At 43.6% G+C, this 27,553-nt stretch overlaps 1 protein-coding gene and 1 long non-coding RNA gene across 28 annotated transcripts in view; one reads left to right on the top strand and one right to left on the bottom strand.

Moving 5' to 3' along the window:
* KANK1 (KN motif and ankyrin repeat domains 1) overlaps positions 1-27,553 on the top strand; it is a 240,357-nt gene that overhangs the window by 185,608 nt on the left and 27,196 nt on the right. For 21 of the 27 annotated variants that reach the window (XM_074394727.1, XM_074394726.1, XM_074394725.1 and 18 more), the window contains one exon: positions 15,837-18,497. In XM_074394727.1, the coding sequence (XP_074250828.1) occupies positions 15,837-18,497 (2,661 nt within the window). Of the gene's footprint in view, positions 1-12,497; positions 13,080-15,836; positions 18,498-27,553 lie in introns of those variants that run through there. The other 6 variants (XM_039461324.2, XM_039461331.2, XM_003935650.4 and 3 more) reach the window with 4 other exon arrangements.
* On the bottom strand, positions 4,580-10,696 carry LOC141583717 (uncharacterized). Its single transcript, XR_012516569.1, has 2 exons — positions 10,579-10,696; positions 4,580-7,851 (listed from the first exon to the last, which is right to left on the bottom strand). It is a non-coding gene; the product is annotated as an uncharacterized LOC141583717 (long non-coding RNA).

Genomic DNA, 27,553 nt, shown 5'->3' on the forward strand with positions numbered 1-27,553 from the left:
TAATTTTTCTGCACTTGGTTACATAGCATGTCATGTTGAGAAATGTTGTATCCAGTATAGTCAACAGTTACTCATAGCCTGGAAGCAACTTTGGAAATCACAGTCCCACGGGCCCCCTCATTTTAAGGGTATGAATCAGGTCACTGCATTGTATGATTCCAGGGCCTTTCTGCGCATTGCTCATCCATGAACTAGGAAATGACTATAGCTCCTGTTACTTGTTTTATGAAAAGAAAAGTATATCTTCCCCCAACCTAGGCAGGCTGTTCAGGATGACTACCGTGGAGGTGCTCTGGGTGGTTCTGAAGCACCGTCTCTGCTCAGTGTTAGAGTACTGTGTCCTGAGACTTCAGGAGAGCTGCACAATGAGATGCAAAATAATCAGCGCCCACCTTTCTCCTCATATTGTAAGATGGAGATATTTTAACCAGGCCATAATATACTCTAAAAGTTGGGGGGTGGGTTGTCTAGTTTTGCTTTTATTTCCTTCCTGTGCTATACTAGGACTCCCCCTTAACTAACTAGTACATGCCACTCTGCCCAAGCAGTGTGCACACATCCCCAACAGGGCTCTGCTGGCATCTCCCTCATCCACTCTAAGAAGAAACCAACGTAGAACTCAATATTTTAGCAGACTTACTTGATCTTGAAAAAGTATCGCAAATACCTTGAACCCTGACTTCATAGGGGCAGGGTATAGAGGAGGAAGAGTTCTGGATCCTCTCTGGAGGGCCAGGGTTGTGTGCTTCTCCAGACAACAGAAGGTGATCTGGTACCACTAGTAGTGACAATAGAACCCACACACCATTCTAATTCACAACACAGTGATGCAGGTATTACTTTCTCAATTAAACCGTTGGAATATAATCTAATTTGCTGACAGCTGCGAAGCAACAGAGCCAGGATTCAAACCCAGGCAGTCTGGCCCCAGAATGCCTGCTTTAAATCACTGCATCTCTTCCTCCATTATACTTATTTATCAGTAGATGCCTAGATCTGGAGCTTTTCACTTCAACAGATACTAAGAGGGCCATGTACCACACACTAAATACTGAGGAATAAAAACATAAATACTGCTTGGTTTCTGCCTCCCCAGACACTTAGAGACTAGTGAAGACAGACAGGTATGTGCCTGCTAATAGTAACACAGGTCCGCATATATAGGCAAAGTGATTGAGGAAAAAAGGGGGAGGAAGGGGACCACTGCTTCCCAAGACAGAGCAGTTGAGGGTAAGTAGGGCTTTATAAAAATGAGATATCTAGGTTGGGCCCTTTAAGACAATGCAGCTGATTTTGACAGATGAGACTGTGTGGAAGGGTGTGCTGGGTAGAGGGGATAGAATGAACAAAGATAGATAAGCTTGAAAGTTTCTCAGTATGTTGAGGTTCAGGTGGGGAAGAACCTTGGAGGTGCTGGATTGGGGCTAAATTGTTGACATGTCACACCACAGAAAAGAGCTTTTAGGCTTTCTTCTTTATAATGGACCTCCTGGCACATCAATCTGCAAGAATAGTACTTGTGAAGTTGTAGATGTTTTCAGGAATACCTGAAACAAATGTAAAATTTCTCCAATAATATGGAAGGCAGGAAAGCAAAGCCATCTGCCCCTGAAAACAGATTGCTTATTTGCAATATGAGCAGCAGCAACATCTGGGCTGTGCTCCCTGGTGACAAGCTGACTGCACCTGTCCATCCTAAGGACATTGATGCCCAGATGAAGAAAAGAAAGACATAAATAAAATTTATTTTTGAATTTTAATCATACAGAAAGTTTTTAAAGACCTCTAATGGCTCTCTCACCCAGATTCAGATTTCCCAGTGGTTAACAGTTTACTGTATTTGTTCCTTCCCTTTGTGTGTGTGTGTGTGTGTGTGTGTGCACACGCGCCGCGCGCGCATGCGTGCAGAAATGCAGTTGTCATGTCTTTTTAGTCTCCTTCCATCTGAAAAGTTCTCATTTTTTCTTTTTTTTCCATGGTCTTCATGGTTTTAAAACGAGAGGCCTGTCATTCTGTAGGATGTGTTTCAAGCAGGGTCCAAGCCATGCCTTCTTGGCAGGACAGTAAAAAGTGATGCTCTGCTCTTCCCCCTGCAAATACATGAGGTCAACTTTGATCACCTGGTCGAGGTGGTTATTTGTTGTCAACTTTCTCACCATAGCATCATCATTTTTTTTTCTATGATTAATGTTATTTTCTGGTGAGATATTCTGCGACCACACCAGTATCCTAGTCTTTGGTAGGAAATCTCTACCCACTAGCCTTGGCTAGTGATTTCTACCTAAATCAGCAACTGTTCTAATAATCGGTCCATGGTGATTTTCTGTTTCCGTAATTCCTTTAATATATTAGTGTGCATTCTAACATATTTATTACAGTATGATGGACTCACAAGTAGATACGTAGTTTAGTCACTGAATTGTAACTTGTTACTGTCGTTAATTATTTTAATGCTCAAATTGTCCAATATTTGGCCATGGGGTCTCAAAAGAGTGAGTCAAAGAGGCCCTTGACACTGGCATTAAATAGTCAATCTAACATGTGCTGATGATTGAGAATAATAAGTGGTAGGCAGAGGGTGTTACCTGATTTCTAGATGTGTATGTATCTCAGAGGGTATGGGTCATCTGCAACCAGGTCTGTGGCAGGCAGGCTGACAGTAGCACTCGGACCCTGGAGGCAAGCCAGCCTAAAATTCACCTTGTCGAAGACCATCTGGTGGGTGGAAGCTTTGCATTTTCAGAGTACATTGCTTAAGTTCCCCAGACCCTATCATCTGCATTTAGCTTTCCCTATGGGCCAAGTCAGGCCCTGGTCAGGTGTGGGTGGAGAGGCACAGAGGTGGAAACAGCATGCTGCCGGCCTTTCTCTCCTGCCTCCACAGAGATGCTTGCTGGCTGCCAGGGTCAGCATTGTCTTAGCCTCACAGGTATTTTCAGTCCTTGCTCTTCCCATCCTAGAGTTTCAAACACAGATCAACTCTGTGTTCTGTGTCTCAACATGCTGAATCAGAACCTGGATTCCCTAAAATGTCATCTCTTCTTTCTTCCTGACCTCACTCATGCCATATCCAGCCCTCCCAGGTTAGATTTATCATACTTCAATGACCTTCAGAAAAGGAATCCCATCACTTTTCTCTGCAGTGAGTCATCCATTGGTTTAAAGAAAAATAATTTCTTTTTTAGTACCAGAATGAGATAACAGAGCCATAGAAGAAAAGCCCAGAGACCTGATCCTGATCTCCAGCTCAGCCCAGAGCAGCTGGAATTAGTTGGGCCTTCTGAGTTTCCTACTACGTATTAGAGGCAGGTGGAATTAAGGCTACAGTCTAGTGCAGGAGTCCCCAAACTTTTTACACAGGGGGCCAGTTCACTGTCCCTCAGATCGTTGGAGGGCTGCCACATACTGTGCTCCTCTCACTGACCACCAATGAAAGAGGTGCCCCTTCCTGAAATGCAGCGGGGTTGGGGGGGGGGGCTGGATAAATGGCCTCAGGGGGCCGCATGCGGCCTGTGGGCTGTAGTTTGGGGACACCTGGTCTAGTGGTTGAATACCACCACCAGAACTTACCTTACTATTACCACTTACTTAATTGGATAGATAAAATTCACATGGTGCAAAGGAATTTGTTAGACAAAAATTCATGGGGACTCGAATAATCCATGGAAAACCCAGTGGAGGATGCTGAGGAGAATTTAAATCTCCAGCATCTAGCCAGAGCAATCTTATTAAAATGCAAATCTGATCATTTTACTCCCTTGTTTAAAACCCTTCAATAGCTTACTAATGCATCAATGATGCAAAAACATGATTCCCAGGGTTCTGTGGGATTAAGGCTCTGTCTGTCCCCTTTCTACCTCACTGCAGTCTTTGCAAAGTCCCCTTCCCAGCTCCTAAAAGTGGCAGGCTTTGCATATGCTCTTTCCTCTGCCTAGAATTTCTCCCATCCCTGCACACACCCCCAGCACACTGCCCAGTGGACTCCTTAGCTACTGCTCCCTTGAAGAACCCTCCCAACCTGTATTGTAGGTGGGGTCTCTGCGCTGTTGCAGCATAATGCTTGTATTTTATGTTCACAACACTTAGTACAGTTGTTATTTATTTATGTGATCACTTGTCTGTCTCCTCCTATACTTCATAAGTTCTACCCAGACTCTGTGTCTGTTTTGCTTAGCACCTAGCAGTGCTTGGCCTGTTGCAGGCACTTAATAAATAAATACTGAATGAAAGAATACCTCCATCTTTTGGTGTAACAACTGCATCTTCCTTAGATCAGCATTCTCTTTATGGAGTGTGGAAACAGGTAGACTTGGAAGATGGAGCTGCTATAGAGAGGGCTACTGATGAGAGACAGTGGAAGATGTAGGAGTAGCGTGTAGGTTAATGTCTGTGTGGCTAAGTTTTTAAAAAAAGTCAAGACGAGATTATCTGTGAGAGGAAATCCAAAGATTTGGGGGGAGAAGCCCAAAGGAGTTAGGAAGAGTTAGTACAGGAAGCAACATCACATTATAACTTAATCATATAAATAAACCAGGCCTGTAAAATTGCAGTTATGCTACATATGTGTCAATCGACCTGTTTTTTGTTGTTGTTGTTGTTTGTTTTAATGAACTTCTGGCATATATTTTGCTTTCTTTAATGTTACCATGTTATTTGCATGAGGTGTTTAGGTAGTTATTTAAAATTGCTATACTAGGCCGGGTGTGGTGGCTCACGCCTGTAATCCAAGCACTTTGGAGGCCAAGGCGGGCAGATCACCTGAGGTCAGAAGTTCAAGACCAGCCTGACCAACATGGTGAAACCCCGTCTTTAAAAAAAAAAAAAAATTTTAATTGCTATACTAGCCTGGGCAACATAGTGGGACCCCCATCTCTATAAAAAATTTAAAAATTAGCCAGGCTTGTTGACACACATCTGTAGTCTCAACTACTAGAGAGGCTGAGGCAGGAGGATCACTTAAGCTGGGGAGTTTGAGGCTGCAGTGAGTTCAGCGATAGTGCCACTGTACTCCAGCCTGGGTGACAGAGCAAGACCCTGTCTCTAAATGAATGAATGAATACCTACCTATAACCTGGAAAGGTGTTGGTGGAATTGCAGTAGGCAATATAAACTCCATGAGGAGAGGGATTTCAGGCTTTAAAAAAGCCTAGCACTTGGCAGGTGCCCATCATTTGAATAACTGAATAATGGGTTTTATCCTGGAGGGGAAAGAGCATATTTAAAAACAACTCTTTGGTAAATGCAAGAGCAAAAGAAAATCTCATCTGCTGTATGTTCTTTTAAACCAGAAGGAGGAACACTCATATTGCTGTCCTTTTTATTGCGTGTTCTCTAACAAATGGTGTTCCTGGCACAAATTTGACAGAGGGAGTGAAGCTGCTGGGTCGCAAAGAGCTTAATGCTAACAGTGTCATCAGGAGATGCCACCTGCTAAACCCGTTCAGAAGGGCGCTGTTGTACTTCGCTGTCTTCTTAGAACACTTTCCACTCCTAGAGAAGTTGATGTGCTAACCTAATTACTTTCATACTCTGAGTAATTAGCTTCATGAGAACTTGCCTTTCTTCCTGAGTTCATCATACTGGTTTGCTTTCCTGCTGACGTGGAATCTTTTTGACTGCTTTGAACAGCAGGATGCTTACACTCTGGGGCTTTTAAATGTGGAAATCTGTGATAATTATGTGCTTCTCTAGGACTAACTCAGCTCTTCAGGCAAAATCTTCATGCTTCATGTGAGAGGGGACAATAACGTTAATGGGAATTAGCAAAGTCCTTCAGTTTTAACAGTCAGGTGTGGCATCTGGCAAAGAAAAACCTATAGTGTGTGAAAGTTGCGGCATAGGGGTGTAATTATTTTTCACAGCACCATTGGTCAGTAATTGGGCCTAGAGTGTGCAGCAGTGAAACCAGAACAAAGAAGTCAGTGTGTCCTAATTAATTGATAAAGTAATAATATCAAAGTCTCCTCCATCTTAAAGGCCACAGGACACATTATTTAAGAAACCCCAGTGCTTTTTGCTCATATTAAAGAATGGCTTATTGTGGTCGAGTATATAGAAAAGTATTGACTGCTTTTTTACTCAAAAGTGGCATTTTTATCATCCTGTCACTTGAGCATAGTGTTATTGGCCCCAGTAGGAAGTCAAAGACTTGAAGACTACAGATTCTCTCTTTTTTTTTTTTTTTTTTTTTTTTTTTTTTTTTTTTTGAGACGGAGTTTCGCTCTTGTCACCCAGGCTGGGGTGCAATGGCACATTCTCGGCTCACCACAACCTCCACCTCCCGGGTTCAAGTGATTGTTCTGCCTCAGCTTCCCAACTACCTGGGATTACAGGCATGCGCCACCACACCCAGCTAATTCTGTATTTTTAGTAGAGACAGGGTTTCTCCATGTTGGTCAGGCTGGTGTCAAACTCCCAACCTCAAGTGATCAGCCCGCTTCAGCCTCCCAAAGTGCTGGGATTACAGCTGTGAGCCACAGTGCCTGGCCAAAGGCCACAGATTATATGGCCAAAATCTCTTTGCTATCTGTGAATTTTTACTCTTCTCACTGTCTCCAGCACAGGCTTTCTCAGCCTCAGCACTACTGACATTCTAGAATAGATGATTCTTTGTTGGGGGAGGGAGGGCTTGTCTTGTGCATTGCAAAATGTATAGCAGCAACTCTGGCCTCTATGCAGTAGATGCCAGTAGCACCCCTCCAGTTTCAGCAGTGCCAATGATAAATATCTTTAAGCATTGCCAAATGTCCCTTCGAGGAGCAAAATCGCCTCCACTGCTCTTTTGGTTGATTATTGAAAAAATCACCTCCAGTTGAGAATCACTGCAAGCAGGTTAGTACTCCCAGACTAGTTTCCTGCGATCTAATCTTCTTCCTTGTGAGTACATTAATTTTTATGTCTTTCCAAACCAAGTATTATTTGGACAAGTTTAGTTTCATTAAAAGTTAAAATATATAGTACTTTATGAATCTAGATGAATGATTTTTGAAATACCCATAACTCCATTTTACTTTGTTAATGCAGAAGAATTACAAGTAAATTTCACACTGTTCCTGAGGCCGTAACCTGGGCCCCTCTCACAGAACACTAAGTTTTTAGTTTTGTTTTTGTTTTTTTGAGACGAGGTTTCATTTTTTTGCCCAGGCTAGAGTACAATGGCACAATCTCACTCAGCTCACTGCAGCCTCTGCCTCCTGGGTTCAAGCGATTCTCCTACTTCAGCCTCCCAAGTAGCTGGGATTACAGGCATGCGCCACCAAGCCCAGAGGATGGTCTCGATCTCCTGACCTCGTGATTGCCCTGCCTCAGCCTTCCAAAGTGCTAAGATTACAGGTGTGAGCCACCATGCCCAACCAGAGCGCTGTGTTTTACAGGAGATAAATATATAAATAAGGAGCAGACTTGCCGTCAGTTTGTTGATTTCACCTTTTCTCTGAACACATGGGAATATGGTCTGAACTTGGAGAGTTGTCTCTAATTGATGCTGTCGCATTGGTATTTGGTTACCCCAAATTACAGACTGTGCAAACTTATTTGGGAGAGAGAGGGAAGAACGGGACTCAGTGACCCTTTGTGTCTAGGAGTAAGTTGGCTCACAGACAATGCCAACCTAAGACACCATGTAGCCCAGTGTTAGCAGGCCATCCACTTACCTTGAGACACTGGTATAAATTCTGGCGATGCCAGCTATCATGTATCTCTTTGTTTCACTTCTGCCTTATTTATTTTTCTGTGCACCCCATCCCCACTTGACTGTAAGCCATGCGGGAGCAGAGACTTTGTCCCTTTTGTTCAGTTTTCCCAGCTCTTAGAACAGTGCATGGTAAATATTAAGTGAAGATCGATAGAGAACTAGAGAGATAGAGACAGACAGAAAGTAGATATTAATTCGTATGCCATTATTATCAACATCAATTATAAATGTAAGTCGAATGTGTGAATAAATGTTTTATTTGATCTACACTTCCCACTGGGTATTATAACATTTTAACTGGTCTCATTGAATTTAGCCTCTCTCTACCTCAGTCTCATGCACACAGAATTGTCAAGACAATCTTTGTTGATGCCTTTTAGCCCCTAGCTTCATTGGAAAAACTTGCACTGCTCCAGGGTGTGAAATTGGTGGCCTCTCCAGTACTCATCCTCTTCCCCTTGTTTAACCTTAGCATTCCTTCAGCAGCACCAGCAGGCTCTGCCCTGGCTCTTCACCTTTTTACTGTCATTTACCTTGTCTTCAAAACTAATCTAGCTTAACTGGGTTCTGTTTTGATCACTAGTTTACATACTTTCATACGGCACTGTGATTTCGTTTTTTGGGGGAGGTTTGTTGTTTTGGGGGGTGGGGGTTTAGACTGAGTCTCTCTCTGTCGCCCAGGCTGGAGTGCAGTGGTGTGATCTCAGCTCACTGCAACCTCCACCTCCCAGGTTCAAGCAATTCTCCTGCCTCAGCCTCCCCAGTAGCTGACATTACAGGCATGTACCCCCACACCCAGCTAGTTTTTGTATTTTTAGTAGACGTGGGGTTTCAACATGTTGGCCAGGCTGGTCTCGAACTCCTGGCATCAAGTGAACTGCCCACCTCACCCTCCCAAATTGTTGGGATTACAGGTGTGAGCCACCGCCCCCAGCCTGCATTGTTGATATATGCATTTGTAACTGATCTCAATTAGTGTTATGTTAAGGGTATTTGGCAGTCATCTCTTAGCTAGACTGTATCTCATTTTATTTCTTAAAAATTTTTCCTCCTAATCCTTCCTCTGAGTAGGATCATTTTTTGTACCCAATTAGGCTTTCAGTAAATGTTTATATAATGAAGGTAGAGACAGTGCCAGGAGCGGTCTCCAACACTGGATTTCCAGACATTCAAAATATTCTTGTAAACACCAGGGACAGCCTTTCAATTCCAGAATATTTAGTTGTAAGCTATTACTCTCAGGATTTTAGTTGCAGATATAGCCAGTGGAATTTTGACTGTATGAAAGCAAGCATAATTGTGTTAGTCCAAAAAGGCTTTTAAAGCAGTTAAGAATCTCTTTATAACCCACATAGAGATTTAAAAAAAAAAAAAAACAAAAAAACTGTTGCTGCTTTTGGTTTGTTTGTTTGTTCCCCCCAACCCCTGCTTTTTTTTTTGAGATGGAGTCTCGATCTGTCGCCCAGGCTGTGGGCAGTGGAGTGATCACGGCTCATTGCAACCTCCACCTCCCTAGTTCAAGCAATTCCCCTGCTTCCACCTCCTGAGTAGCTAGGATTAGAGATGCACACCAACATGCCAGGCTAATTTTTCTGCATTTTTAGTAGAGATGAGGTTTCACCATGTTGGTCAGACTGGTCTCGAACTCCTGACCTCCTCAGGCAGTCCGCCCACCTCGACCTCCCAAAGTGCTGGGATTACAAGTGTGAGCCACCGTGCCTGGACAAAACTGTTGTTTTCATACTTCCTTGATCTTTAATTAATAATTTGAGTTTTATTGTAACATTTTTCCAGTTAATCATTTAGCATCTTTCTCCTTTTTAAGATCTAGTCTTAATTTTTGAGGGTGAATTGGGGAAGAACTGTAGTGTCTGTTAGAATTCAGTATAGCTCCAAGTAAACAAGACCCAAAACAAACAATATCTAAAACAAAATAGAATTTTATATCTTTTTCACTTAAAAGTATAGAGGTAGACTTTTCAGGAATGTTATAGTAGCTCTGATCACAAAGTCTTTTGAGGCCCAAATTCCTTCTAGTACATTGTTCCTCCACCCCTAGATATGAACTCATAGTTCAGAGTTACAGCTAGTGTTCTAGTCATCACATCTGCATTCCAGGCAGCAGGATGGAGGAAGGCACAAAGATGAACATAGATGAAAGAATTATTTCTATGTTTTAATAGAAGTTCCTGAGGTATACTACATGTAACTTCTGCTTATAGACTTTTATTTGCCCCTATTAGTGTGGAAGGAGGGGAGGGGATAATGTATACTAAAGAACATCAAGCTGTCTTGGCCATGACCACCCCCATTCATTCACCTTCCAAGTGAACTTTCTCAATCTATTGCAGTACATTCCTTTTGCCTTCCAAACAGTGACTTCTTGTAATATATTTTAAAAGACAAATGCCCAGGCCAGGTAGTGGCTCATAGCTGTAATCTCAGCATTTTGAGAGGCTGAGGTGGGAGGATCGCTTTAGGCCAGGAGTTCAAGACCAGCCTTAGCAAAATAGCAAGACCTATCTCTACTTTTAAAAAAAAAGCAAATTGGCCAGGCGCGGTGCCTCACGTCTGTAATTCCAGCACTTTGGGAGGCTGAGGCGGGTGGATCACGAGGTCAAGAGATCGAGACCATCCTGGTCAACATGGTGAAACCCCATCTCTACTAAAAATACAAAATTTAGCTGGGCATGGTGGCGCACGCCTGAAGTCCCAGCTACTCGGGAGGCTGAGGCAGCAGAATTGCTTGAACCCAGGAGGCGGAGGTTGCGGTGAGCCGAGATCGCGCCATTGCACTCCAGCCTGGGTAACAAGAGCGAAACTCTGTCTCAAAAAAAAAAAAAAAAAAAAAAATTAAAATTAGCCAGTCATGGTGGTAAACTTACCTGTAGTTCCAGCTACTCAGGAGGCTGAGGGCGGGGGAGGATCACTTGAGCCGGGGAGATAAAGGCTGTAGTGAGCCATGATCATACCACCACACTCCAGCCTGGGCAACAGGGTGGATCCCTGTCTCAAAAAAAAAAAAAAAAAAAAAGACAAATACCCATGTGTTGTAAAACTTAGAAAATATAAAGAACAAAATTAATCTATAATTATACAACATAAAGATAACAGTTGAAAGAGTATCATGTAAGAAATGTCTTTAACACTGTCTCACGCCTGTAATTCCAGCACTTTGGGGGCTGAGAGGGGCAGATTATGAGGTCAGGAGCTCAAGACCAGCCTGACCAATATGGTGAAACCCTGTCTCTACTAAAAATACAAAAATTAGGCAGGCGTGGTGAGCACACAGCTGTAATCCCAGCTACTCAGGAGACTGAGGCAGGAGAATCACTTGAAACTGGGAGGCAGAGGTTGCAGTGAGCCAAGATCTGCCACTGTGTTCCAGTCTGGGCGACAGACTGAGACTCTGCCTCAAAAAAAAAAAAAAAAAAAAAAAAATGTCCTTAACACTAATATTTAACAAATAACTTCTGTCTTCATAGCATCAAGATGTTTTTCAAAGTTTATTATGTTATACTGTTGGCCATGCACAGTGGCTCACACCTGTAATCCCAGCACTTTGGGAGGCTGAGGCGGTCGGATTACCTGAGGTCAGGAGTTCAAGACCACCCTGGCCAACATAGTGAAACCCTGTCTCTACTAAAAATACAAAAATTAGCCGGGCATGGTGGCATGTGCCTGTAATCCCAGCTCTTTGGGAGGCTTGAACCCGGGAGGCAGAGGTTCCGGTGAGCCGAGATGGCACCACTGCACTCCAAGTTTATTATGTTATACTATATATTGAGTTATTTATTCCTTTAGTAAACATTGTTAAGCCTCTCCTTTCTTCCCAGCATGTTGAAAATTGGTGTGTGGTTGGGAGAGGAAGCAACGGGGAAAAAATTTTTTGCTCGTTGCCCAGGCTGGAGTGCAATGATGCAATCTTGATTCACTGCAACCTTCACCTCCCCGGTGGAAGCGATTCTTCTGCGTCAGCCTCCCTACTAGCTAGGATTACAGGCATTCACCACCACACCTGGCCAGAAAAAAAAAAGTTTTTTAATTAAATATTTTGCTGTCTGGGTACAAAAGACAAAAAAGTTTTGGTCTTGTTAAAGTCGGGACATAAACCAGGGACTCCTAAGTGCCTTATTTATCTTAATGTATGTAAACATACACTAGAAAGCTGGAGATTAAAAAATAATGACACTGGGTAGTTTTATTGCAGAATAATTTTTAGCAGGGACAATTGTTTGTGAAAATGACACCTTGAAGACACATCTCACTTTTTTACTTGCTGGAGAATGAAAGTTGAATTACAGGTCCTTTGGGTGGCCTGGTTTGAGCAGTATTAGGAAAGAAGCAAGCCTAATATGGTTAAATTCTAACCTCTCCTGATTCCCAGAAGTCCACAATTCATTTTGGGGCATTTCAGCTTGATCCATTGCCCTTTGTGATTTCTGCAAGGTGAACTAAAGAAATAACTAAAGATGGACCAGTAAGGTTTTGCTAAAAACTGTGATATGTTTTGCTGTGTTTTAAATACTGACGTTGAGTTAGTTCATCTTTCCTACTGAAAATGCTTAAGTGGGAAAAATAGGTATGTCAAGAAATACATAGAAAAACTAGGAGTTATACCAAAATATTAATGCTTGCCACTAGATGGTCAGATCTGAGTGCTTTTTTTCCCCCTTCTTTAAATGACCTGTATATGGCTACTTTCCACCCCTCCCCCTCCGCCCCACAGCATATACTACTTTTATATCTGGAAAAAAAGGTTTGTTTCTGTTTCATTTTTTAAGAAGAAGCTTTCATCAGTGGCAAAGGCTCACTTGAAATGAATAATAAAGGATAACTGCTTGCCACGTGTCGTGGCCCAGGGCTGAGAAGAGTCCTGCAGTGCTCTGGAACCAGTGAGCGCTGCCGGGACCCTGAGAACCCACAGAGAACAGTGGGGCTGATTGTGCCTCTGCACCTCCTCAGGTGACCGAGGGCTGAGCAGGAGAACACAGACTCTTTTATGAAGAAGTGACTGGTATAGGAAAAACAGAGCCTCTCTGTAGAGATGCTTAAAGTGCTAGCTTTATTTAAAAATAAACTGGCAAAACTGGAGTGAAGAACACACATTTTTAAAAGATCCCGGTTTCCTGTTTTCATTAAGAAAACAGGGAATGCGGAACAGCTGAGTGTGCTGGGGGTGGTGTTACTCAGCCCGCGGGAGGCTTCATTGGTGAAAACTCAGCCTATGGCATTCGTGCGTGGCCGGTTAAGTTTACCCCAATGTTGAAACTTTTCCTTATGGGGTGAGGATCGAGGACGTCTGAGGCTGGGTCGAGCTGCGCTGGGAGCGAGCTGGAGGGCAGTGCAGCGCGGGCCGGCGGGGAGCGCAGCGGGCGCCTGGTAGGTGAGCGGCGGGTGGTGTGGGGCCGTCACCGTGGGCCGAATTCCCTGGGGGCCTGGGCGGCTGTGCACTGCTTGGTCACTTTGCTCCACAGCGACCCTGCAGGTCTACAGGGGTCCAGCTTAGACTCGCCGGCTCACACGCACCTCCCGGGTGGGCCAGATCTACGTACCTGTCTGACACCCAAGCTGTAGTTAGTTTCTCTTTGTTTATGGAATTTCAGGCAGTACTGGAAACAGGTCTGGCTACATATTTTAAGTGAGCACGTTCTCCACGTGGAGATGAAAGTTGGAAAGAGAGAAGGACAGCTACCTTCTATTAACTTGCGCACGAGTTCTGTTAACCTGAGCACCAGTTTCCAGGCACAGCGCTCCTGCCCAGCCCTCCCTTTCTTAAGCTAGAGCATGACTGCCGTTGGGCACGTCTTTCACATAGAATTCACTTCCCGCATGTGTTAGAATGGAACAGCTAGAGCAATTTAATATTGTTTTAAATCGGGACGTAAAGGATATGCGCCCTTGTTATTCCTCTGCTTGGCAAACTTATTTTCGTGCTTTTCTTTCCAACATTTCAGAAGAAAGTGGGCAAATGGGGGCAGAAGTGTTCTTCAGAGCATTCACACTGCCAGGTGTAAATGTTTGGCATTGCTGGGGGTTGGGAGGGCAGACGGCAACCAGGTTTGCTGGAACTTACTTCAACCTTGACAGCAGTCAGGTGGGTTTGTATACTCAGGAGAGGGCAGGGAGGCTGATGGCTTACATTTTCACTCATTGCTTTTAGGTTCTTTCCATAGCTCTAAAAATGCACAGCTTGTTAGTGTGGCTCTGGGAAAACACATTACTTGATCCTGCGATTTAAACAAATAAAAATGACGTTGCTTTTAAATTTGAAATGTGTAGCCCAGGTCAGCAACAAGGTCTGTGCTTTGAAAGATCCTTGTGTTTCCTTTTTTAAATGTCTGGTTTGGCCTTAAGTAGTAGTTACTGAGTGCCACGTGATCCAGCAGTTGGAGTATAGGTCTTGCCCCTATCTTCATTCTCTGCATTTGTTTGGACTCATGACAAAACAAAGCAAGGTGTTCTGGGATAAGGAGTGTTCTGTCCAAAAGAAGTCAACAGGGAGAAAACTGTTCCCATAATTAAAAGAGGGTTTTGTTTTATTTTTAAATGAGGAGAGAAACTGAGAAGTGGAAAACGCAAAATAGTTGGAGTCTTTCCTCTGCTTGTGCCCATGCTGCTGGAGTTAATCACTCAACATTCTGTGCCCCAGCTTTCTCAACCAGGAGGGTATGGGAGGCAAATTGTGATCCTATGGAGGTGGTCAGGAGCTGAGTGCCCTTGGCCTCCATTTAGAAAGGCAAAGGCAGCCCAGTCTGCAATGACAGCAGCAAGGACATCTCATCCCAGGCCTCCTGGTTCTGAGGCTGACTTAGTCTATCTACTGCTGACTTTTAGGTTTTTTGTGCCTCAGATAACACTTTGTAAAACAGGAATCTTAATGTCTGCTGTCTGTATTCAAAGAGACTGTAGATGACCAATGAAAGTATCTACTGGACAATGCTTTTATGTTTGTTTTGTTTTGTTTTTGAGACAGAATTTTTTTCTCTCTTGCCCAGCTGGAGTACAATTGTGTGGTCTCAGCTCACTGCAGCCTCCACCTCCTGGATTCAGGTGATTCTCCTGCATGAGCCTCCCAAGTAACTGGGATTACAGGCAGCTACCACCATACCCAGCTAATTTTTGTATTTTTAGTAGAGATGAGGTTTTACCACGTGTTGGCCAGGCTGGTCTTGAACTCTTGACCTCAGATGATCCACCTTCCTTGGCCTCCCAAAGTGCTGGGATGTCAAGTGTGAGCCACCGTGCCCAGCCTTTCATGTCTTTTTTAATGAATTCTTTTAAAAATATTTAGTAAGGACTTACTATGTGCTTGACTCATTAAAATCATTATCTCTGGGTACGGATGGACATAAAGATGGAAAAAGATGAAAATAATAGACATTTTAGACTACAGAAGTAGAGAAGGATGGGAGTGAGGGTTGAAAAATTACCTATTGGGTATAATGTTTACTATTTGGGTGTTGTGTGTACTAGAAGCTCAAACCTTACCATTATACAATATATCCCTGTAACAAGCCTGCACATGTACTTCCTGAATCTAAGACAAAATTTTAAAAAACAATAATACAATCACTATCTCATTACATTATTTTAAGCCTGTAAGTTAAATAATTGCATCTCCATTTTTACTGAGGGAGAAACTGAAGTTCAGAGAGGTTTTATTAACTTCCTTACCCAGGCCGGGTACAGTGGCTCACGGCTGTAATCCCAGCACTTAGGGAGGCCAAGGCGGGTGGATCACCCGAGGTCAGAAGTTCTAGACCAGCATGGCCAACATGCTGAAATGCTGTCTCTACTAAAAATGCAAAAATTAGCGAGGTATGGTGGTGTGCCCCTGTAATCCCAGCTACTCAAGAGGCTGAGGTGGGAGAACTGCTTGAACCTGGAAGGCAAAGGTTGCAGTGAGCCGAGATTGCAACATTGCACTCCAGCCTGGACGGCAGAGCAAGACTCTGTCTCAAAACAACAACAACAACAAAACTTGTTTACCCAGTTGTTAAGTTGCAGATCCAGGTTTACAACGCAGGTGTGTCAACTCTTAAAATCATACCAGCTTGCTGTACTGCAACAAACACAAATATTAGTTTTTACCATTATGTGTATTGCATGTCATTATAATATTCTTTTCTCCCTCTTCTAGGAAAAGCAGATGATAGTCTGAATGGAGACCAGGACAAGGAACAGAAAGACCCTTACTTTGTGGAGACCCCCTATGGTTATCAGCTAGACTTAGATTTCCTCAAATATGTGGATGATATACAGAAGGGAAACACCATCAAAAGACTGAACATCCAGAAGAGGCGGAAGCCATCTGTGCGATGCCTGGAACCGAGGACCACATCTGGTCAGCAAGGTGTATGGACTTCCACTGAATCCCTCTCCTCCTCCAACAGTGATGACAACAAGCAGTGCCCCAACTTCCTCCTAGCCAGAAGCCAAGTGACATCAACTCCAATCCCAAAGCCCTCTGCCCCTCTAGAGACCTCACTCCCTTTTCTTACTATCCCAGAAAATCGACAGCTGCCACCTCCCTCACCGCAACTCCCAAAGCATAACCTTCATGTCACCAAGACACTGATGGAGACCCGGAGAAGACTGGAACAGGAGAGAGCCACCATGCAGATGACACCGGGTGAGTTCAGAAGGCCCAGGCTGGCCAGTTTTGGAGGCATGGGCTCCACAGGCTCCCTCCCCTCCTTTGTGGGTTCTGGAAACCACAATCCTGCCATGCACCAGCTTCAGAATGGATACCAAGGTAATGGGGATTATGGTGGCTATGCCCCAGCTGCTGCCACCACTTCCTCCATGGGGAGCTCCATCCGCCACAGCCCCCTGAGCTCAGGGATCTCCACCCCAGTGACCAATGTGAGCCCCACGCACCTGCAGCATATTCGTGAGCAGATGGCCATTGCCCTAAAACGCCTGAAGGAGCTGGAGGAACAGGTGCGAACCATCCCTGTGCTCCAGGTAAAGATCTCTGTCTTGCAAGAAGAGAAAAGACAGTTGGCCTCACAGCTGAAAAACCAAAGGGCTGCATCTCAGAACGACCTCTGTGGTGTGAGGAAGCGGTCGTACAGTGCGGGGAACGCCTCCCAGCTGGAACAGCTCTCCCGGGCCCGGAGAAGTGTCGGGGAATTATACATCGACTATGAGGAAGAAGAAATGGAGAGCGTAGAACAGAGCACACAGAGGATAAAGGAGTTCCGACAGCTTACAGCAGACATGCAAGCCCTGGAGCAGAAGATTCAGGACAGCAGCTGTGAGGCTTCCTCCGAGCTCAGGGAGAATGGAGAGTGCCGGTCTGTGGCTGTGGGTGCCGAGGAGAACATGAACGACGTCGTCGTGTACCACAGAGGCTCCAGGTCCTTTAAGGATGCAGCTGTAGGGACAGTTATTGAGATGAGGAATTATGGGGTCAATGTGACAGAGGCCATGCTTGGCGTGACGACTGAAGCTGACAAAGAAATTGAGCTGCAACAGCAGACCATAGAAGCCTTGAAGGAAAAGATCTACCGCCTAGAAGTACAGCTTAGAGAAACCACCCATGACCGGGAGATGACGAAACTAAAACAGGAGCTGCAGGCTGCTGGATCGAGGAAAAAGGTTGACAAAGCCACGATGGCCCATCCACTTGTTTTCAGCAAGGTAGTGGAGGCAGTGGTGCAGACCCGAGACCAAATAGTTGGCAGTCACGCAGTCCTGGTGGACACGTGTGTTGGGACCTCCGTGCAAACAAACAGTGTAGGCATCTCCTGCCAGCCCGAATGGAAGAATAAAGTCGTGGGGCCTGAGCTGCCCATGAATTGGTGGATTGTTAAGGAGAGGGTGGAAATGCATGACCAATGCACTGGGAAATCTGTAGAAATGTGTGACAAGAGTGTGAGTGTGGAAGTCAGCGTCTGCGAAACAGGCAGCAACACAGAGGAGTCTGTGAGCGACCTCACACTCCTCAAGACAAACTTGAATATCAAAGAAGTGCGGTCTATCGGTTGTGGAGATTGCTCTGTGGACGTGACTGTCTGCTCTCCAAAGGAGTACACCTCCCAGGGCGTGAACACTGAGGCTCTTGGCCAGGTGGAAGCTGCCGTCATGGCAGTGCCTCATACTGCAGATCAGGACACTAGCACAGGTTTGGAACAGGTGCACCAGTTCACCAACACCGAGACAGCCACCCTCATAGAGTCCTGCACCAACACTTGCCTAAGCACTTTGGACAAGCAGACCAGCACCCAGACTGTGGAGACACGGACGGTGGCTGTAGGAGAAGGCCGTGTCAAGGACGTTAACTCCTCCACCAAGACGCGGTCCATTGGTGTTGGAACTTTGCTTTCTGGCCATTCTGGGTTTGACAGGCCATCAGCTGTGAAGACCAAAGAGTCCGGCGTGGGGCAGATAAATATTAACGACAACTATCTGGTTGGTCTCAAAATGAGGACCATAGCTTGTGGGCCACCACAGTTGACAGTGGGGCTGACAGCCAGCAGAAGGAGCGTGGGTGTTGGGGATGACCCTGTAGGGGAGTCCCTGGAGAACCCCCAGCCCCAGGTTCCTCCTGGAATGATGACCGGCTTGGATCACTACATTGAGCGCGTCCAGAAGCTGCTGGCAGAACAGCAGACGCTGCTGGCTGAGAACTATAGTGAACTGGCAGAAGCTTTCGGGGAGCCTCACTCACAGATTGGCTCCCTCAACTCTCAGCTCATCAGCACCCTCTCGTCTATCAACTCTGTCATGAAGTCTGCAAGCACGGAAGAGCTGAGGAACCCTGACTTCCAGAAAACCAGTCTGGGTAAAATCACAGGTAGGTGATATGCTAAGGACCTGGGAATGAGGAAGGATGGGGAAAAATGTCTTTCCAGGAGGCAAGGATTGTTTTTTAACTGCTGGAACCATTTTTGGAGGAGAAATGGAGAAAGTTTTAGAGTGGTAATCTGTAGGATAAAAACTAAGAATCGAAATATATAAGCGCCTCTGCCGATTCTGGTAGCCTCACTGGCCTCTGGCTGAGAACTAAGGCTGGAAGAAAAGTGAACTAGTGCTGGCTGCCCTAGACGTTGTCTTCTGCGGCTGCTCATTTGGTAAGACGCTTTATTCTTTTTCAGTTATTTACTTGCTCGTTATTTATAGGACTCCCTTTTAAAAATCCTACCCTGTTTGTACTTACGGTTACCAGTATATTATCAATTAGAAATACTGGCATAAAATGTGTTTAGTTAAAACATTTATTAGAGGAGAGACTACATTAATTCATTTTTTAATTTAGCAAATAATTACTGAACTTGAGCCAGGTGCAGTGGTACACATCTGTAGTCCCAGCTGGTCTGGATTCTGAGGCAGGAGGATTGCTAGAGCCCAGGAATTTGAGGCCAGCCTGGGCAACATAGTAAGACCTCCATCTCTAAAAAAAAAAATATGAGGTAAAGGTCATTATTACTTGGATTCCTACTCTGTTTCAAGCATAGGTATAGGCTGTGAATTTAGTGTGAACAAAGCAGAAGAGAGCCCCTGTCCCTATGGGGCTGACATTCTAGGTGGGATGCAGGATAGAGACAGTAGACCTATAATACATCAGGAGGTGGTAAATACTATGAAGAAAGTAACTCCGGTTATGAGAGCAGCAAGTGGTCATGGTCAGGGTGAGGGCTGAGATGAGGTGGTCAAAGAAGGGACCCTTGAGCAAGAACTTGGAGAGAAGGGAGTATTTTCCCACTCTTCATTTGCTTTGCTTACTTCTGCACCCCCGGTGCCCCCAACGGAGTCTCGCTCTGTCGCACAGGGGGGAGTGTAGTGGTGTGATCTCAGCACACTGCAACCTCCACCTCCCGGATTCAAGGGATTCTTATACCTCAGCCTCCCTAGTAGCTGGGACTATAGGCACACCCACTATTCCTGGCTACATTTTTATATTTTTAGTAGCGGTAGGGTTTCACCATGTTGGCCAGGCTGGTCTCGAACTCCTGACCTCAGGTAATCTGCCTGCCTCGGCCTCCCAACGTTGCCAGGATTACAGGAGTGAGCCACCGTACCTGTCCTGATAGGCGCTTACATTTTTGTCTTTCTTATTCTTTCTCATATTTATTGGGATTTCTGCTCACCTTTCCTTCTTTAAATTGAAGCTAATAATCAGGAACTACCATGGATGATTTTATGACTTACAGTAATTACCTGTGACCCTCACCAACCTGACTTCCCTTGTAACCATGTGCACTGCCTCTCACAGTGTATAACATCATCCCAGCCCAGGGCCACACTGCCTGGCTTCTGTTTCTGGCTCTCCAGTTCTCATGAGCCAGTGTGACCTGAAAAAGAGTGTGTATTAGATTAATTTTATATGAATATGTGTAATATAGACTTATAGTCATCCACAGAAATTTCAGTCTTTCTGTTTCCCTTAATAGTCTGATGGGGCAATGATGAAACTAGACTGAAATATATTATTTTTATATTTTCCTGGGTTTCCACTTTCAAACTATTATTTTTTTCTTCCACAATAAACTAACTGTCCTATAGCTTGGATACTGAAAACTAACAATCATAGCGGAAGAAAAAAAATGGACGTCATAGCTGATGTGTGGGGTTTTACCTTTTGGAATACAAAGAGTCTAATAAATGTACAGGGAAGTCATTTTAGAATAAACAGGATTAGGCCGGGCGCGGTGGCTCAAACCTGTAATCCCAGCACTTTGGGAGGCCGAGGCGGGTGGATCACGAGGTCGAGAGATCGAGACCATCCTGGTCAACATGGTGAAACCCCGTCTCTACTAAAAATACAAAAAACTAGCTGGGCGTGGTGGCGCGTGCCTGTAATCCCAGCTACTCAGGAGGCTGAGGCAGGAGAATTGCCTGAACCCAGGGGGCGGAGGTTGCGGTGAGCCGAGATCGCGCCATTGCACTCCAGCCTGGGTAACAAGAGTGAAACTCCGTCTCAAAAAAAAAAAAAAAAAGAATAAACAGGATTAAAATGATCTGTGGACTGAAACAGTCTGCAGGAACTCATACCATGTCTTCTTTGACATCCTTTTAAAAATCATGATGTCAGATGAAGTCAAAATAAAATTCTTAAATATCTCCAGACACAGATGGCACAGTGGATCATCCATTATAAAAGCATTTTCTTCCCAGCCTTCCTCCCTCCTCTCCTAACTGGGGTTTCTATTTCACATTCTTGCCAAAAATATTCAGCTGTAGCACTGAAGTAATTTGCTGGCCCCTGAGCATGGAGACCAAGGAGCAAGTCTGGTCTGGCTGTTTGACAGTGTTTTTTGGTCTGTTTCCAGTCACGCCAACATGCCTCACATCACTGGTTAGATCCGACCCTGCTAACAAACACCTAATTAATCAGCTAAAATACAGGAGACCTACAGCACTTGTGAACAAAACAATAAATATTTTTAACAGCACTTATTTAGTCACAATGGCGGCCCCTCTCAGAGCACACAAGAACAACTTTAAAGTATTTCTGTAATGCATATCACATTTGTGTTTTCACCATTTTGCCTAAAGTTCTAATGAGGAATGAATGAGGTTAGGAAATCAACTCAGAGTATTCCATTTTTGTTATCTGGCGTTTGTTATGTCGACTGAAAATTAAAGCAACTTATGATAGAGTAAAGTGGAGATTTTCAATACGTGAGGCTGTGAGAGCTCAAGGCGCACTGTGCGTTCCTATGCACACCATACTGTACAGAACAGCGCTCACCACAGTCTAGAATACATTTCTGTACCAGAAGATATACTGGAGTATAGAAGGGTATTTATCTCAATGTTTTTCTCCCCAAATAAAACAGCAGGGAATTTGGGTCTGACACTTACCAAAAAGAACATATAAATGATCACTTCTAAGAACCTAACACAGTATTCTAATTTAGAGAAGTTGTTGAGTTTGGGCTCTGAAGCCAGACAGTCTGGGTTCACATTCTTCCTCTGTCATTAGAACAGATTGTCTTTGTTCCTTCACAGAGTTGTAATGAAGATTCAGTGAGTCAATAGGAGTAAAGCACAGAGTATAAATGCTCAATGAAAGCTGGCTGAAGTTGTCGTTATGGTTAGAATAAGTAGATTGAGAACAAATGATGCCACACAGAAATTTTATAAATGGTCTTTTGTTTTCAACCTAAATTTTTACCTTAATTATTCTGGGTGATACCCACCCCCCAATTATTATACCTCTCCAACTAACAATTGTATCAGTATAAATAAGTAAAGAGGTAACAATGGGAAAACACAAAATAAGTTGGTAAATTTTCAGTCCGGTCATTCAGAATCTGTGTCAAAGCTCAAAACGAAGTATATTATTGCCCAATCCATAGAATTCTGTTCATTTCTCATAGAGTTGAAGATTTGATGATGGTGTCACTTTTCAGTATGCAATGAAGTGTTATTTTTAGCAGCATTATAATGCTTAACACTATATTCAATTTCTTAACATTACAACTGGAGCATGCATCATAAGAAATTAATAGTTCAAGCCTAGGCAACATAGTGAGACCTTGTCTGTATAAAAAAAATGTTTTTTTAATTATGCGGTCATGTTATCCCACGCCTGTAGCTTCAGCCACTCAGGAAGCTGAGGTGAGATGATCTCTTGAGCCCAGGAGGTTGAGGCTGCAGTGAGCTATGATTGCACCACTGTACTCCAGCCTGGGTGACAAAATGAGACCTTGTCTGAAAATAAAAAGATTGTATTCAGTGGCTCGCGCCTGTAATCCTAGCACTCCGAGAGGCTGAGGTGGGTAGATTGCTTGAGCCCAGGAGTTAAAGACCAGCCTGGATGGGCAACATGGTGAAACCCTGTCTTTATTAGACATAGTAAAATTAGTCAGGTGTGGTGGCAGACACCTGTAGTCCCAGCTCCTCAGGAGGCTGAGGTGGGAAGATCACCTGAGCCAGGGAGCTAGAGGCTGCAGTGAGCCGTGATTGTGCCACTGCACTCCAGCCTGAGTGACAGAGTGAGACCCTGTCTCAAAAAAAGAAAAGAACAAGGAAAAAGAAATTAACAGTTCAGTAGAGCATATAATAAAAGAGTTAAAGCCTACCTGGCACACTCCTGTGGTAGCCCACATATGTTTTGTGTTTACACATGTGCATATTTGCAGTTCTGTATTTGAGAAACATACATTTTTGTAGTAAAATTTGAATCATACCTAGTCTGCCTCTGTGTTTTTTCACCTAAAAGGTCACAAACATTTTTCTAGGATTTGAGAAACAATGTCTTGGTTTTGATGGAATTGGAACCTGATTGTGACCAGAGGTGGTATGTATTTTTTTTAACTGCTGATATTGAGTTTAATGTATTTAGTATTTTCTTTTATAGAATAAAAATGCTAGGCCGGGCGCGGTGGCTCAAGCCTGTAATCCCAGGACTTTGGGAGGCCGAGGCGGGTGGATCATGAGGTCAAGAGATCGAGACCATCCTGGTCAACATGGTGAAACCCCGTCTCTACTGAAAATACAAAAAATTAGCTGGGCATGGTGGCGCGTGCCTATAATCCCAGCTACTCAGGAGGCTGAGGCAGGAGAATTGCCTGAACCCAGGAGGCGGAGGTTGCGGTGAGCCGAGATCGTGCCATTGCACTCCAGCCTGGGTAACAAGAGCGAAACTCCTTCTCAAAAAAAAAATAAAATAAAATAAAAAATAAAGTTAAGAGAAAATGAGTTTCTGTTATAACAAAATCTTGGTGAAAAAAATGTTTATTCTTCCTGTAAATCAGTTGGATTGTTTTGGTTTGAGGCATAGTGTTTCTTTTTTTTTTTTTTTAATTATTATTTTGTTCTAGAGAGGGAGGAGGAGAGAGAAAATTCCAGACAAATGACTTAGAGTTACAGATACTCTAAAAATATATAACTATCTCTGAGCAAATACAAACAAAACTATAACAATGGAATTTAACTGCCTGCCCCATGATTTAGTTCTGTTCCCCTTTCATACTGAAAAGAACTGCTTTTTAAAATCAATCTCCATATTTGCACTCTTAGTTATCTTAGTTCATCAAAAGTTAATGAACTCGAAGTCATTCCCATACTATGAAAGTAAGTTTAGACAGAGATCTGAGCCAAAGCAAAAGCAGGGAAATAAGCCATTACAAAATACTGTTTCTAGTTAGTTTTCTCCTAGTTCAAACAATATATCATTGACCTGTCTTAGCACTTGGCTTTTAATCACTTTTTTTAATGCTACAAAAGCATCAAAACAATGCAATCCAGGTGTTTCCAGGACCATGCAGAATATAAAAGCATGAAGTAGTGGAAAGCCTAGAAGTCAGAAGAGCTGACCTCTCATACTGGCTTATAGGTAACTTGCTGTATCTTTTTTTAACCTCTGAGACAGGGTCTCACTCTGTCACCCAGGCTAAAGTACACTGGCATGATCACAGCTTGCTGTAGCCTCAGCCTTCCAAGCTCTAACCATTCTCAGTCTTCAGCTTCCTGAGTGCCTGGGACTACAGGTGCATGTCACCATGCCTGGCTAATTTTTGTATTATTTTTAGAGACAATGCCCATGTTGCCCAGGCTGGTCTTAAACTTTTGGGCTCAAGCAGTTCACCTGCCTCAGCCTCGCAAAGTATTGGGATTACAGGTGTGAGCCACCATGCCAGGCCACTGTGTCATTTTAGAGAAGGAAATTGTGGGCTTCTTTGGCCTCCTGTGTCAAATGAATAGGGTGAGATTAGTTTTTCTCCTACAGTACCTTTAGCAGGATTATTCTATACAAGTGTGAGTTAACTGTTTATGTTGGTGACCACATGTATTAGCCTTCAGGCTGAGTTCTGAGAAGAGAGCGTAGAAACAACATATTATCCTTTCTCCTCTGTCAATGCTACATGCTTTTCCTCAAAAAGTCGTATGTACCAAAAAAGAAGATGGTCCTTCATGAATAATCTCTACTGTCTGTACCCCAAACCATCATTTGGGCTTAAAAAGTGAATTCATAGCCGGGCGCGGTGGCTCAAGCCTGTAATCCCAGCACTTTGGGAGGCTGAGGCGGGTGGATCACGAGGTCGAGAGATCGAGACCATCCTGGTCAACATGGTGAAACCCCGTCTCTACTAAAAATACAAAACATTAGCTGGGCGTGGTGGCGCGTGCCTGTAATCCCAGCTACTCAGGAGGCTGAGGCAGGAGAATTGCCTGAACCCGGGAGGCGGAGGTTGCGGTGAGCCGAGGTCGCGCCATTGCACTCCAGCCTGGGTAACAAGAGCGAAACTCCGTCTCAAAAAAAAAAAAAAAAAAAAAAAAGTGAATTCATGGCCGGGCGCGGTGGCTCACACCTGTAATCCTAGCACTCTGGGAGGCCAAGGTAGGTGGATCACCTGAGGTCAGGAGTTCAAGACCAGCCTGGCCATCATGATGAAACCCCATCTCTTAAAAAAAATAAAAAAATTAAAAAAAAAATGTGAATTCGTGCTCAAGCCCTTTTTCTTAAAGAAAAACAAACTATTTCGGATCCCTTTGAATTTCTAGTCATAGTTTGGGAAATTAATGTAAATAATTGAAAGGACTCCATAATTGCAAATTTCAGTCCTACCTGTTCTCAACAAGTAAGTTTAGATGTTCTTTAAAAATTAAATCAGAATATAAGCTGAAAAATTGGCACAGCAACACAGTTAATTAGCTGGGTACACTCCGCTATATTTTCAGAAAGCACTTGGCACTATCAATACAAATATAGATCAGCATACCAGAACAATTGGAATAAGTGAACAGAGCAACTTTTAAAATCCATTGTAATTATTTAAATCAATTTTCTAACATATTTGGAAATCCATTGCAATATACCAATAACTAATACCCATTCTGGACAGATAAATGTTAAACAGAAAACTGGAGAAGTCATCTCTTTAAAACCCATTCAGCTCGAGTTTTGGGTGTTTTTTGTTTTTTAAGATATGGGGTCTTGCTTTGTCACTCAGACTAGAGAGCAGTGGCATAATCGGGGCTCACTGTAGCCCCCAACTATTGGGCGTAGGGCTCAAGCAATTCTCCCACCTCTCAGCTCTAGTTTCATTGAATTTATTTTTCTTGTAAAATAGTTTGCTTCTAACATTCCTAAAGTCAAGGACATAAAGTTAATTTTAAGTGGCTCATTTTTTATTAGAGTCATTTCATTTGATTTAGCATTTAATATATGGATAATTATAAAAGCTAAGTATATTTGGGAATGAGAATTAATGCATCAAAGATGTTCCTCTAATTTTCCAGAACGCTGAGATTTCTGTCACTTGTTCCCTTTAGTGATCTCTAATCTGGCCAGGTTGTAAAATGAGGCTCCTGCTTTATTGGTGTTTATGGCCATTGTAAGTTTGAGTTAATGACAGAAGACCTCGCAGTTGCCCACTCTCCTGTCCATTAACTTCCCAGTTGCGCCTGTGAAAACCATTCCCTCCTGGTGGGAATTTTGAGCATCTAGACCAGAGCACCAGAATTCCAAAGGTGTTTTGTAACACGCTCCGAGTGTTTTTGTCGTTCTGTTGTCCTAGGCTGGAGTGGAGTGTTGCAATCATAGCTCACCATAGCCCCTAACTGCCAGACTCAAGCTATTCTCACACGTGAACCTCCCAGTTAGCTAGGACTACAGGCACATACCACCATGCCCAGCTTTTTTTTTTTTCTTTTTTTTTTTTTTTGTTAGGGAATTTTATTGTTGCTCAGCCTGGTCTGCAGCTCCTGGGATCAAGCAGTTCACCTGGTTTAGCCTCCCAAAGTGTTGGGATTACAGGTGTAAGCCAGTACACCCAGCCTGTTTTTGTTTTGTTTTGTTTTTTCCATAGAGACAGGGTTTCGTTCCGTCACCCAGGTTGGAGTGCAATCTCAATCTCCTGGCCTCAAACCATCCTCCTGCCTCAGTCCCTCGAAGTGCTGGGATTACAGGTGTGAGCCACTCTAAGCCTGTAATTACTCCTGTTTTTATCCCTATTGTTCAGGTAGCATTTACTTTCTGTTTAGCAGAACATCTACCATTAGTGGTCCAGAGCTGTTAATTAAGCCACCAGCAATTCCTAAGAATTCACATGGATCCAAGTTGATGGGTTGAAACCAGAGGGGAGTCTAAACTCTTATTTTCAGTAGTCAGCTTTTATATTGGTTAATTTAATTAGTGGTTCTTAATCCTGGCTGTACAACAGAATCACCTAGGGAGAAGTTTAAAAATGCTGATGCCTGCAAATGGAGATACCAAGGCTCTGACTGGAATGATATGTTTACGGACTGCTTTGGGAAACTGAAGTTAACCTATAGAGCCAGTGAAAGCCCCTTGGAAAAACTGGCCTCATACCTTGTCTTTTACAGGTTCCTAACCTGTGGTAAGTAAAGAATGTCACTATTTGACAGGCTCAGGAGACTCAAGTTATTTTCGGACCTTGGGAAAAGAGGAAGTCACCTAATTTATATTGGTATCTGCAGGCACAAATAAATCCTTGGCTGGGCTCCAGAGGTTTTTAAAAGGTCTAATCTGAGATTTCTTATGAAAAATTCCATCAAAGCCAACGTAAAACAAGGGGTGGGGGCTATATTGCTAATAATTATTCTTGCTGCACTTTATGCAAATAATTAGCCCAAGCATAATAAGACTAAAACTTATTTTGCAAATAAATTGGTCTTACTGTAATTGGTCTTTGGTAGAAATAAAAAACTGGAGAGAGGAAAAATTAAGTTTCAGAAAGACTATACCCCTTTTATTAGATTCCAGCCTTGTCCTTTTTTTTTTTTTTTTTTTTTTTTAAATCTCTGCCGATAACCCAATAATTGATTGGTTCTCAGGGTCATTTACCTGGGTCCCTCAAGGCTTCAGGTTGGTTCTACAGGGACTCCTGAAGCTAGGACTTTCACTCATTATGATAGGGCTTATTGTGAATCTTACAG

Source organism: Saimiri boliviensis, chromosome 2 (genome assembly GCF_048565385.1).
Source record: "Saimiri boliviensis isolate mSaiBol1 chromosome 2, mSaiBol1.pri, whole genome shotgun sequence".
Lineage (NCBI taxonomy): Eukaryota > Metazoa > Chordata > Mammalia > Primates > Cebidae > Saimiri > Saimiri boliviensis.